A 14,516-nucleotide genomic window follows, 5' to 3' on the forward strand; every position below is an offset into this window, starting at 1 on the left:
AATCTTCTGAATTTGATAATTAAATTTTTAAAGTCTGTGTTCGTATATATTTTCTGAGGTATTTGAGAAGAGTCACAATGTCTGTAAATTACAAAGAGCAAATAATAACATCAGTGATGATAACAATTATATATTAAAGAACACAAAATATGCAAAAATGTTTATTGGTAAATATAGGTGAGGAGTACCTGGGTGCTCAATCTTAATTCTTGTGATTTTTCTATAAATTTGAGACTTTTCCAAACAAAAAGCTTTTAAAAATTAGAAAAATTACTAAAGATATTCAATATAAGTATAAAAATTCAAGGAAAAGCAGAGGAATATAGAAGGTTCTTATAGATTTAAGAACAAAGTAAACGAGTATTAATTAGCAAAACAAATAAAAATAAGCATAAAGAGCAAAAGACAGCATTGTTAATTTCAGTGATAAGATGTTCAGGCAGGAAAAAATATTCAGCAGAAGTCGTTAATTTTACTTAACCTCCTATTTCAAAAGATAATTGCTTTCTTTCTTTGTTCAACTAAGAAGCCAAGCCTTTATTATAAGACACTCAAGAGAATACAAAGTAAAATTGAGTTTTAATTAAGTATGTTTCAGTTTTGTTCAATTTTGCATTGTATACTGGAAAGCAATATGTATCTTCTAACATATCAGGTCCTAGACTAGGTGTTGGAGTTAGAGAGAAAATACAGTTTTTATGCTCAAAGAGTTTTTTCTAGGAGAGAAAGAATAAATAGCCAATTTGGATACGATGTGATGACTGAGGTCCCCTAAGAAAGGCAGAAGGACAGGAAAAGTAGGCAGGCAAGATTCTATCGGATTAGGGGCAGCTGCTGTGAGCATTAGAGTGTAAACTATCCAGGCAAACGGTGGGAAAGCATTACAAACAAAACAAAAGACAGGAACACCAGTCAAGTGGTAGCTAGAGCTAGATCACAGCAACTCGCTGAAGAGACTTACTGAACTTCCACAGAACAATGGGCTCCCAACGATTTAGAAAACCATATATTCTTACTGGTAAGGCAAAATATCTGAACCCACTGAATCTGAAACTTCAGAGGAAATAAACAGGGTTGCAGAAATACTGAAGGAAATACACTCACACTAATTTAAACATCACATCTGGAGGAAGCTAAACCAAGTAGAGACCGTATTCATTTTCCTTTTTTAATTTTATATTGGTGCACAGTTGATTAATAAGGTGTCAGATTCAGGTATACAGCAAAGTGATTCAGTTATACATATATGGGCTTCTATTCTTTTTCAAACTCTACTGTATAGGACAGGAAATGCTGCTCAATATTCTGTAACAACCTAAATGGGAAAAGAATTTTTACTCATTTTCTATACGACCATGCCCTAATCTCAGTAAAGTTACAGATTTAGAATAAATGCAGAGGGCTTCCCTCATAGCTCAATTGGTAAAGAATCCGCCTGTAATTCAGGAGACCTGGGTTCGATTCCTGGGTTGGGAAGATCCCCTGAAGAAGGAAATGTCAATCCACTCCAGTATTCTTGCCTGGAGAATCCCATGGACAGAGGAGCCTGGCAAGCTATAGTCCATGGGGTCGCAATGAGTCGGACACGACTTAGCGACTAAACCACCACCGCAGAACTCTTTGGCTTAAAGAGTCACAATTTTTTAAAAGACTCATTACTTTTGATGAGTACAAGACTCAATGCAGAAAACAGACTCTGCACTTTCATTTCTGTAGTTGCAACTGGAGTATAACCCTCAAGGTAATTTCGAATCCTAAGTAGCTACCCTAATAGTGGGACTCGGTTTTAAGAGTATCAGAACAGAAAACAGAAAACAAACTAATGGAATTCTGGAAACCAATATGTAAATCTAAAAACCATTGCAAAGTGTATTTACTTGGTCCTGTAAAAGGACGCTCTCTCATAAAGTGCTGAGATCAAGCAACCATCAAGTGACGTTGATTTAAAGTCTAAATCAAGATGTACCTTAGCTGATTTTCAACAATCAGTATCAAGGATCTTTTAACTCTTTAAAATGATTTTCATTCTTCACTAGCCATAAGCTTTAACTGTTCTGCTCATTCAATCCGTTGCAAATATTCCTGGAGTGCTTATTCCATCAAGTATAGTACTAATTTCTGGGGATGAAAATATAAAAATGGGCAAGCCAGACACAGTTCCTGCCTTCATGGGCTTGCCATCTAATGACTATGAGAAACATTAAATGATTATACAAAGGTTTAATTAAATTATAATTGTAGTTAAGTTGCTGCGACAGAAACTACACCCAACTAAGACACAGTCAACAACTGGCTTTATGATCTTGGACCTTAAGTTTCCTCACCCATAAAACTAGGAGTTAGATCAAATGATCCTTTAAGATCCCTTTAATTAAAACTTTTTATAAATCTAAAAGTACAAAACTTTGCTTCCAGAGTCCCTTTGTCAGGATATCTACATTTATAGATTCTATCAGCAATATAAAATAATCCCCATTTCCCAAAACATGAAGATTTTTGGCACAAAAATATAAGGTGGGATGAAAAAGTAACCTTTACTGTAACAAATTTTTAAGTCCAAATTCCATAAATTAAATTTACTGTGATGTTCTAAACTGTAAAAAAGTGGGAGAAAACATGTCCATAAATTACTGCATATATTGGAATTCCTTTGAGAACTGTTTAAAATGCACATTCTTAAGACTCAACCAAAACCTACTGGAGAACATTCAAGGTCAAGCCTGGGGATCTGCGTTTTTGATCAGCTTCCCAGATAATGCTAATACATACTAGTTTTAAGAATTTGAGAGCAGAGTAGAATAAACAATATTATGAGAAATGGTTTCAGAGTGAAACACTTCAAGATAAGAACTGTAATAAACCTACCTGTGTGGCCTTGTCCCTCATGCAAGGAGCAGCTTGCCCATGACCATCACGAGGCCAGTGCCCTGCTAGGTACGGAGCAGCGAGTGTATCCAGGGAGGAGGTACGGCGGATGATGCTAGAGGGGCTGGAGGAAGGTGGTCTCGTTTTGTCCCCTAGATTTAAGACAGATACATTTATTTTAAAAATAGCTTAGGAAGGAAACAAAGCAGAAACTAGGTAGAGTTTCTCTAACTTAAATATAAAATGTGAGTGACAAAGAGGAATGAGCTATTGATTCACACAAACTTGGATGGCTCTCACATTAAGGGATTCCCGGTGGCTGAGAAGATAAAGAGTCTGCCTGTAATGCGGGAGACCCAGGTTCAATCCCTGGGTCGAGAAAATCCCTTGGAGAAGCAAGTGGCAACCCACTCCAGTATTCCTGCCTGGAAAATCCTGTGGACAGAAGAGCCTGACAGGCTACAGTCCACAGGGTCACAAAGAGTTAGTTGATCACGACTGAAGCAACTTCATTTCATTTCCAGACATATTAAGTAAAAACAGTCACTCTCAAATCGCTACTTATGACTTCATTTGTACATTTTTGACATGACAAAATGTTAGAAATGGAAGAAAGATTAATGGTTGCCAGGGATCCACTAGCAAATAGGAAGAGGGAAAGTGAAGTGGCAGGAGAGAAGCAGGTGTTACAAAAGGGCAATATGCAGGACCCTCTGGTGACAGGAAACTATTCAGCATCTTGACTGTAGTGGGGATGTACAAACATAAAAAGGAGATTTATCAGTAGAGAAGTTAAAACACATACACACAAGTACAAGTAAAAACGGAAGAAATCTGAGTAAGAGCAGTGGTTTGTACAACGTCAAAATCCTATGTAATCCTACAAAAATGTTATCACTGGGGAAAATAGGCTAAACGTACAAAAGATCTCTATTTCTTACAACTACAATTAATCTCTACAAAAAAACAGAAATAAGACAAATGTATCAATATTATCCATGAGAGGATTTATGAGCTTAATGTGTCCTGAGAGATAAAAAGGCATAATAAGAAAGGCCACCATCCTTATCTACCCATTTTTAAAATGCTCACCTTGGGTTTAAGATTAAGTAGGTGTAATAGGTAAATATCACTTATTATTATACCACCTATACTCACTCGAAAGGAAATAAGGCAGCTAAGATAAAGTTACAGGTAAAATTCCACTTTAATCAGCTCTGTCAGGCACTGTCTTACTGAGTTTTGTTATAATAAATAGACTTCAAGAAACCAAACTAACCAGCCTATAGGAGCTATACTTGAAGACATATATGCAAATATATCTTCCATTTCAAGATACAGGATATGTATTTAGATATACGCCAAAAATAAAAACTATAAAAAAAAGAAAAGAAACTAGAGGTAATGGGAAGTTAGAGTGATACAGAAAAAATACTCTATTTCCTTTTTTTTTTGAAGGGGGAAAGTAATAGGCTTAGCTAATTATATTACAAAAATTTTTTAATTAAAGGATTTAAAAATATGAAACATGAACATAGGCATGAGTAGATTATATTATAATGCCACCATTCTAGCTCTCTCTCTATAACAAATACCTTGTTTTTCTTAAGGCCATATATGAAAACATTTTAGGATGCCTCTCTTCTAATCATATCACATTATTTCTTGACAAGGGTCTTATATAGTTACAAGTATAAAAGTTCAGTTGCTGGTTATGTGACCCAAATAATAAGAGATTCAATTCCACCAAGATAATAGTTTTATCAGCTGTGTTGTTGATAATCATAAAAGTTGCTTCACAAGATATGCCTCAGATACATAATTTGTTTTCAAAATGGCACAATTATTTCACTAAAACAATGCCTAAATGTTGCAAATGCTAACCATATCTCTGCAGTGTCTTCCTTTTATAGTTAAACACAAAATAAATACAGTACATATCAATAAGTTCAAGGAAGCATGTACTCACCTATAACAAGTGAAAAGCAATAAATATACATGTACATGATTTTTCCTTTAACTAAAAAATGAATCTCTACTGGGATGGTCACAAAACTATTGTTCTTGGCCACAAAAAAGGGACACAGACTATGTAAACTGGAGTATATTCATTAAAATCCAATTGTTAAAAGCTGTCTGGCACTTTTTTTCCTTAACTACAACATTGCTTCCATCCCTGTTCAGTGTATTAATCAAATAGGTCTGATTTCATCATCAAGATTTTATGTTATCCAAGCACTGACTTTTCAACTAGACTTTCTAAGACTGATTTTCCATAACACAATGGAGAATAGAAAAGTTATACATGGTCACACATAAAAACACTAAACATTTTCTTTTGAACTCCCTTCATGTAAACATTTACTAAGGGTCTGGAAGCCAGTGCTAAGCCCTAGAAATTAAAAAGACTAAGTTACAGCCTTCGATAAAGAACACAGAGTCTACATCTAGCTTGTCATTATTCTATTTCAATCCAAGTTCCCCAAATTGACAAGATTTGCCTAATTATCAGGAAGTTTAAGGGAAGGGAGGAAGACTTAAGAGTCAAAGATGACTCAAAGAATTCCTGTCTATGTGAACAAAGGCTGTATTTACATGGAAGTCCAGAGAAAGAAACTGTCAGCTGACAAGACCCTTCATGATCTCCTTTTTCTTGCCTGGACTGCCTCTAATCCCAACCACGCTGAAGGCCTTACAGTTCCTAACATGTGCCATGCCCTGTCTGCCTCTAAGAGTTTGTCTCTACCTACATTACCCTCATATCCCTCTCCTGGGTTTGGCTAATTTACGTTTAATCTTTGAAACTTCAGATGTCTGAACTGAAATTCAAAATTCAGTTCAAATGTTTCCTCTGAAAATAAATCTTCCTTGAATAGTCACCCAAACCCAAAAAAACGATACATCAGCATCTAGGTCAAGAGCCCTCCTGTGTGCCGCCTTAGCATGGTTCACTGAAATGGTCTCCTGACTGTCCATGTATGTGCTCTAGGAGAGTGAGATTTTAGAGGCAGGAAGTTTACTTTCCTCAACCCAATGATTTAAACAACACCTGACATATATGCAGAAAAGAGAATGATTTCTAATATTTCTATCGTTTATCAACAAGGGCAGGTGTGTGCAATAAATTCAGATACTTTGTTAATCCAAAGTAAATCAACAAAAACTAATACCTCACGGTATCACTTACATGTACAATCTTTTTTAAAAAGTCAAACTCATGGAAACAGTAGGAAAAGTGATGGCCAGGGGTATGGGAGAAACAGGGAAAGGCTGATGAAAGAGTATAAATTTTCAGCTATAAATGAATAAATAAGGTCTGAGGTGGTAATATAATTGGTAACACTATATTGTATAAGTGAAATTCACTGCAAGAGTAGAACTTAATGTTCTCCTGCATAAATGAAAAAAGATAAATATGTGAAGTGATGGATGATTTAATGAACCAAATGGGAGGAATCTTTTCAAAATGTATACATATATTACATCATCATGAGCTATGCTTTATATATCTAACAATCTTCTTTGTTAATTATAAACAAAGCTGAGAAAAAGTAAATCAAAGCAACAAAAACAAAGGTTCAAACTTGACTCTGTTCTTTAGAAATCAAGTCTTAAAGCACTTACAGCAGGGTGTGGCGATGAAAATTTCAGTAAATGCCCTGGGGTCTGGAGTTCAGAACTCCGCAACTACAGGCACCAGTTCCTGGGTAATTTCAATGGCAGCAGCAGAGCATCCCAAACCATGGCCCTCAGATTGCATATTAGAAAGTTTCTACAGACACTGTGAGAGTTAGGTATTTCTAGAATTTATCAGGTATTGGCTTAAAAGCTGTATTTCTTGTTATCCACAAAGTCAATTAACAAGCAGAAGGGATAAATTAGACATATTTATTTGTTCAGAAAGGGGAAAAATACTCTTCTTTCTTCAGGTATAAAAATGATAAAGATTAAATATAAAGAAAGCAAACAGTACTAAAAAAAAAAAATCCCAAAAGGCCACCACTCAGAGATAATCATTTTAATCAGTATTTATTTCCAGAAATCTGTCTACATTTACACACATGTACAATTTTATATAAATGAGGTCCCATTAGGCACGCTATTACTTATTGTTGAGAAAGAAAAAGGGCATGTCAAGGACCTATTTCCACTGTAATAAATACGAATCTATATCACCATTTTTTAAAGTTTATTTTTAATTGAAGGATAATTGATTTACAATATTGTGTTTGTTTCTGCCACACATCAACATGAATCAGCCATAGGTACACATGTCCCCTCCCTCTTTCATCACCATTTTTAATATTAACAGCTGTACAGTATCCAATTGATTGGACACATCATAACTTAATCTTATATTGATGGACATTTTCAGCAGCAGATATATATCATTTTATGCTTACTTATCTCTTTATGAAAAATTTCTAGACATCAAATTTTGTATCTCCAAGGGTAAACACATATTAAAATTTTAAATATTGCCAAATTACCTGCCACCAGAAAGAATTTTGCCCTTATAAGAATACTCATTTACCACATCCTTAAGTATATTCATTAATTTTCCTAAAGATTAAAAATATCATTTTATTTGCATTTCAATTGTTATTGAGTTCTAAAAATTGTAATTTTACTGCTAATTTATATTTCTTGTACATTACTAGTACTGTCAGTATTTTAATTTTCTTCTGATGAAGAATGCTTTTGTGTTTTTTCCAGCTGTGCTGTGTGACTTGCAGAAGAAATCCTAGTTCTCTGAGCAGGGACTGAACACAGGCCCTAGGCAGTGACAGCAGAGTCCCAACCATGGACCATCAGGGAATCCCCAAGAAACAGTTAAATCAAAAGGTAAATCATTCTGCCTTCCCCTTCTTTTATTAAATTCTAGTAAAGTTACATGCAGTTAAGTTTATCTTAAATAGTACTCGCTTAGTCATGTCCAACTCTTTGCGACTCCATGCACTGCACCCTGTCAGGCTCCTCTGTCCGTGGGATTTTCCAGGCAAGAATACTGAAGTGGGTGGCCATTTCCTACTCCAGAAATAGTGCACACAGTATGATTAAATGCCTATAACAGTGTATGTCTATTCATCCACTGTCTAAGCTTCCACCTCCTACACACACACAGACATACACATACTTAAAATGTCTCTAGAAAGAAATATAAAAAATTGATGACAATGGCTGCCTCCACAAAGGGGAACTGGATGGTGGGCAGACAAGAGAGGTGCAAGGGAGTTATTTCACTGTACTTCTAATTATACATTTTAAAATTTACATGTGAACTTACTACCTGTATTTTTTTAAATTCATAAACTTTGATTCAACGACTCTCTATCTAGGCATGTAAATAGAATAATCAAATGTAGAAAAGGGGAACTTTCCTGGTGGTCCAATGGTTGAGCTTCTGCTTTCCAGTACGGGGGATGTGGTTCAATTCCTGGTCAGGGAACTCAGATCCCACTCAGCTCAGTGTAACTAAGCTTGTGTGCTGCAACTACTGAGCACAAGCACCTCAACTAGGCAGTTTGTGGGCCACAAACTCTGGGGCCCACATGCTCTGGAGCCCTCGCACCACGACTTGAGAGAAGACCACACACCACAACGAAGATCCTGCATACTGCAAGTAAGACTCGATGCAGCCAATAAATTATTTTTTTAACGTGGAAAGGGTTTTAAATTCAAAGACATTCAGAACATTTACAATAGTAAAAACCATAAATAATATAGCCAATATTGGAGGTTAAGGAAACTGATGGAAAAATAACAGAATAGTAAAATTATTAAAAATTATGTTTTAAAATGATAAACATGAGAACTTTATTTATAATCTGTTAAGGGAAATTTAGCGGAAAAGTATGTGCTTCCATAATTTATTTCTACTTCATACTTTCTTCAGTTACTCCAGATTTCAGTTAATTTTTTTATTAAGTTTTCAATGAAACATAAACAGATAACATCAAGAACTGATGCAGGCACAGCAGTACCAAATTAATGATTAACCCTAATAAGCACTAAATAATCAAATTAACCAAACTGGTTTCCTATAGACATCGTATCAAAAAAAAGTCTAGTCTAGAAATTTAAAAATCTAATTTACAATAGCCAGGACATGGAAACAACCTAAATATTGATCAACAGAGGAATGGATAAAGAAGGTGTGGTGCATATATATACTGTATACATATACACAGTGTGTACCTATATTCAACCATAAAGTAGAATGAAATAATACCATTTGCAGCAATATGGATGAACCTAGAGATTATTATACCAAGTGAAGTCAGAAAGAGAAAGACAAATACCATAAGGTATCACTTACATATGAAATCTAAAATATGACACAAATTAGCTCATTTACAAAACAGAAACAGATCCACATACACAGGAAAAAACCTTTCGGTTATCCAAGGAGTGATGGGTTAAGGGACAGGTAAACTGGGAGACTGGGATTGAAACAAAGTCCTACTGTATGTTCACTAACCTACAATAAACCATAATGGGAAAGAATATGAAAAGAATATACACATATACAGAGATGTATGTATAACTGAATCACTTTGCTGTACACCAGAAACTAATACAACATTGTAAATTAACTATTACTTCCATTAAGAAAACACACACACCCACACAAAAAAACGAGAAGAGTGATAAGTCCACAGTGTTAAGAGGTCACAGGGCACCTCATACATTTTGCTATAAGCAGCAAGAAGAAACCTTGGCACCTTCACACTGCTTAGAAATCTTAGCTAGATCGTCCTGTTTATTAGGCATAGTCCCTACTTTCCATGCTACTAACGTCAAGAGTGTTGCTAAATTTTCTGCCTCAATATAACAAGGATGCCCCATTCTCCAGTTTCAACAACATCTTTCTCATCTCCTTCTAAGCTCTCAACTACAGCTTCCTCATAGTCCAAATTTAAATTTCTCCATCATCATTTGCATCTTTTCCTTTCCCCACCTATAAGAGATCACACCTATAAGGACCACGGTCCTAGTGATCACAAATGAGGATACTCAAAGGGAGAGGAAATGCTGAAAGAGCAGAGGTTTTGTGAAAAAGCTGCCACTTGATGCAACTCTTAAAAATGGAATTTGACAGCGATGAAACAACTAAAGGGCATGCCCGAAGAACAAAACGTAATCCTGAAATATAGCTCTAGGACGTAAATGTACCTTACAGTGGCTGAAACAAAAGGACCGCGCTCACAACATAACCCCGAACAAAGAAGGTCTTGAATACCGTGCCAAGTATTTTATCCCAGAGGCAATAAGGGAAATGACATAATCAAATTTGCATTTTAGAAGAAATTTTTTGACAGCAGTATGGATGTAAAAGAAACTGAGTCAGGAAGATTTATTAAGTGGCTATTGCAATAATCCAAGTAAGCAAGGCAACCAGAATCAAAAAACAGGAAATATTTCAGAGCAACTCAAAAGGTCAGCAGTAGTGGGTGCTCACAGGGGCGTGTACATGTGCTGTGTTCATGTTGAAGGGAAGGGGACCAGAAGTGCCACAGAACAGACAGACTATGGCGTTTGCAACTACACATATTCTGTTCAAACCCAACTCCATCTGTTGTACTGCCGACTGGTTAAGCTCCTTAACTGTTCTATATCTCTCTTAGTGCTTCTGTAAAACAAACTGGGTTGTTGTGAAGATTAAATGAGAATATTTCTGTACAGAGAGCCAATCTAGTAAATAGCATCTAGCATGATGATGATTTCCCCAAGTTGCAGGCTTAGGCAACTTGTCTATAATTCAGTTGCAAACTCTGGGTTTGATATAGTTGTAGGATATTAAATTGAGACTTAAGTCAGTTTTATACTTTAGTGAGTTTGTCTAGAGTTCTGTGTCAGAAGGAGAAACTTAGAAGTAATCTGTCTATACAGGGTAAAGCCACTGGTTCATACACAACAGATGAAGCATAAGAGAAGAGGGGTACTGAATGGAATCTTGGGAAACAAGAACATTTCAGGGTCCTGCAAAGAGAAGTTTGGGGGAAAGGTTGTCTCTGGATTGCTGTGAGGATCAAACAGAAAAAATACATAAAACACCTGGCATGTAGAGAACGCTGTACTCCCTCCCTTTCAAGAGATATGTTAATAAAGTCAACAGGCAGAAGTCATACTGTACAGTCTGAGGCATAAATAGGATCTGAGAAGTTAGACATGACCCTTTAAAGAAGGTTCCCTATAAAGGAGTATAAAGTAAAACCTTTAAGAAATGGAGGAGAAGGGGAGAATATATAAAAAAGAATATATAAATGTATAACTGAATCACTTTGCTATACAGCAGAAATTAATAAAATATTGTAAAGCAACTACATTTCAATAAAATTTTTAAAAAGAAACGGAGTAGAAGGAATAATTGGCCTTTAATTCATCACTCTAAAGCAGGCGCTAGCAAATTTTTTACACTAAATTCAAATCTAAACAAACAGTTAAGAGGAAATACTGAACAGTGAAGCAAGGACTTAGCCCTTGAGCATTCTCAGCATCAGCCAGCTGTAACCAAAGTTCATGCTATCTTAGTTCACAGCATGCCACAGCTCCCTTCTGGGCTTCTACTGCAGTCTTACACTTTTCTTGCAAACAATTCTTTTAAAAAACTAAAATAAACAGATCCTTTTGCAACCAATAAAAACTTGTTAATACGAGTCTTCAAAGAGCAACAATAAATAAAATACAAAAAACAAAAAGGAATTTAAATTTCCTATTTCAAGAGGTACTTGGAATTTTAATACCAATCAGTACATGCGTCATGTTGTACTTGTTAACATCTACACCACTAGCTTCAATTTTCTATCCCTTAAGAAATACATTTTAGAATTGCCTGCCATATATGTGTAAAGAGGTGAGCTACAAAGCAATTTTAAACCTACCACATCTATTCATCTCCTGAGTGGCCTACCTTCCATGGCTTTCATTCAATAAACATTTATTGCATACCTATTACAGATACAGGAGTGAACAAGAGAAAAGATGCCTGCCATTGCAACACCTGTATTCTAATAGAGGAAGTTGTTCATAAAGCCAATATGGTAGGTGCTAATAACAGGGAGAAAGCAGGGCAAAGCAGCAGAGGAGCGAGCTATGTGAGGTTGCCATTTTATACAGAACTTAGGAAGGCCTTTGAACAGACACAGGAGAGAGAAAAGAGTATGTGAGGGGTGGCCCAGCTGGAGAGAAGAGCAGCTTGGGAAACAGCTCTGCAGGAGAAGCAATATTGGCCTTCCAAAATCACTTTACCTTTTCCCCTCCTGTAAACTCTCCCAAACAAAAACTGTCAGATTCACCAAGACAATACTTCCTTCATTCCGTCCTTTCCATATCCATCAGTGTTAGTCACTCAGTTGTGTCCAACTCTTTATGACCCCATGGACTGTAGCCCACCAGGTTCCTCTGTCCAAGGGATTTCCCAGGCAAGAATACTGGAGTGGACTGCCATCTCCTTCTCCAGGGGATCTTCCCAACCCAGGGATCAAACCTGGGTCTCCGGCATTATAGGCAGATTCTTTCCATCTGTCCTAATTTCAGGTTTCATCACTTCGTGCTTTGACAATTACATCAATCAGCTTTGGCTTCTCCTCCCACCATCCCATCCTACACTCTGCTACCATTTGTTCGTGTAGAATAAATTAGCCACTGAAACAACCCTTTTGAAAAGTGGTGCCAAACTTTAAAGGGGAAACTAAGAAATTCTGCTGTAATTCTTTGCCGGGTACCAAATTAATGACAAAGCAAGAATCTTCAGTTTTGTGAATAGTAAATAACTGCTCTTTATTTTTACCATTTGTGATGTAACTATCAATAAAGGAAATGGTAATTAATTGTGTATGTGCAAAATATGAATACTATTCAGGAAGAAGAAATGTGACTTAAGGGTCTTGCAGACCACCATTAAAATTCATGAAATCTTGACAGCTGAGTGAAAATTCTTCATTGCCAAATGGGTCAGAGACAATGCCTTCCTTCTAATTAGGCTGGAGCCCTGTAACTGGTTCTGCCCACACACTATGATTGAAGTGACATGTCCCCTCTCCATGCTTTCTCCTGTCCACCTGGTGGACAGGGAGTACTCTGGGACAGTGGAATTTCAGCTGGGAGCTCTGAGTCATTGTTTGGAGGAAAGCAATTCCAGAAAGCCATCGAACCTACACTGGCCACAATAAACCTTTGTTGAGCCCCTGAAATTTCTGCGGTATATTTCGCCCAACAGTGTCAACTATAATGATGTAGAGAAAATGAGCTGAACTGGGGTGGGTGGTAAGGATAGGTACTTATGTTGTTCTAGCACTACATGAGAATTCTGGTGAAAAATCAAAGGAATAACCCACCTACTTGAGGATATACCATAGCTTTCACCATTTATAGCTGAAACTATCAAGTTCAGTTCAGTCGCTCAGTCGTGTCTGACTCTTTTCGACCCCATGAATCACAGCATGTCAGGCCTCCCTGTCCATCACCAACTCCTGGAGTTCACTCAAACTCATGTCCATTGAGCCAGTGATGCCACCCAGCCATCTCATCCTCTGTTGTCCCCTTCTCCTCCTGCCCCCAATCCCTCCCAGCATCAGTCTTTTCCAGTGAGTCAACTCTTTGCATGAGGTGGCCAAAGTATTGGAGTTTCCACTTCAGCATCAGTCCTTCCAATGAATACCCAGAACTGATCTCCTTTAGGATGGACTGGTTGGATCTCCTTGCAGTCCAAGGGACTCTCAAGACTCTTCTCCAACACCACGGTTCAAAAGCATCAATTCTTCGGGGCTCAGCTTTCTTCACAGTCCAATTCTCACATCCACACATGAACACAGGAAAAACCATAGCCTTGACTAGACAGGCCTTAGTTGGCAAAGTAATGTCTCTGCTTTTCAATATTCTATCTAGGTTAGTCATAACTTTCCTTCCAAGGAGTCAGCGCCTTTCAATTTCATGGCTGCAATCACCATCTGCAGTGATTTTGGAGCCCCAAAATATAAAGTCTTACACTGTTTTCCCATCTATTTCCCTTGAAGTGATGGGACCAGATGTCATGATCTTCGTTTTCTGAATGTTGAGCTTTAAGCCAACTTTTTCACTCTCCTCTTTCACTTTCATCAAGAGCCTCTTTAGTTCCTCTTCACTTTCTGCCATAAGGGTGGTGTCATCTGCATATCTGAGGTTATTGATATTTCTCCCAGCAATCTTGATTCCAGCTTCTGCTTCCTCCAGCCCACTGTTTCTCATGATGTACTCTGCATAGAAGTTAAATAAGCAGGGTGACAATATACAGTCTTGACATACTCCTTCTCCGATTTGGAACCAGTCTGTTGTTCCATGACCAGTTCTAACTGTTGCTTCCTGACCTGCATATAGGTTTCTCAAGAGGCGGGTCAGGTGGTCTGGTATTCCCATCTCTTTCAGAATTTTCCACAGTTTCTTGTGATCCACACAGTCAAAGGCTTTGGCATAGTCAATAAAGCAGAAATAGATGTTTTTCTGGAACTCTCTTGCTTTTTCCATGATCCAGCAGATATTGGCAATTTGATCTCTGGTTCCTCTGCCTTTTCTAAAACCAGCTTGAACATCTGGAAGTTCACAGTTCACGTACTGCTGAAGCCTGACTTGGAGAATTTTGAACATTACTTTACTAGTGTGTGAGATGAGTG

The 14,516-nt window shown here is 37.1% G+C and overlaps 1 protein-coding gene across 1 annotated transcript in view; it reads right to left on the reverse strand.

Moving 5' to 3' along the window:
* The window catches only part of FAM117B (family with sequence similarity 117 member B), a 71,211-nt gene that overhangs the window by 30,714 nt on the left and 25,981 nt on the right, over positions 1-14,516 (reverse strand). Inside the window, exon 2 of the mRNA XM_040228775.1 lies at positions 2,866-3,017. Coding sequence (XP_040084709.1) covers positions 2,866-3,017 — 152 coding nt within the window. The remainder of the gene's footprint in view (positions 1-2,865; positions 3,018-14,516) is intronic.

Source organism: Oryx dammah, unplaced genomic scaffold (assembly GCF_014754425.2).
Source record: "Oryx dammah isolate SB20612 unplaced genomic scaffold, SCBI_Odam_1.1 HiC_scaffold_27, whole genome shotgun sequence".
NCBI lineage: Eukaryota > Metazoa > Chordata > Mammalia > Artiodactyla > Bovidae > Oryx > Oryx dammah.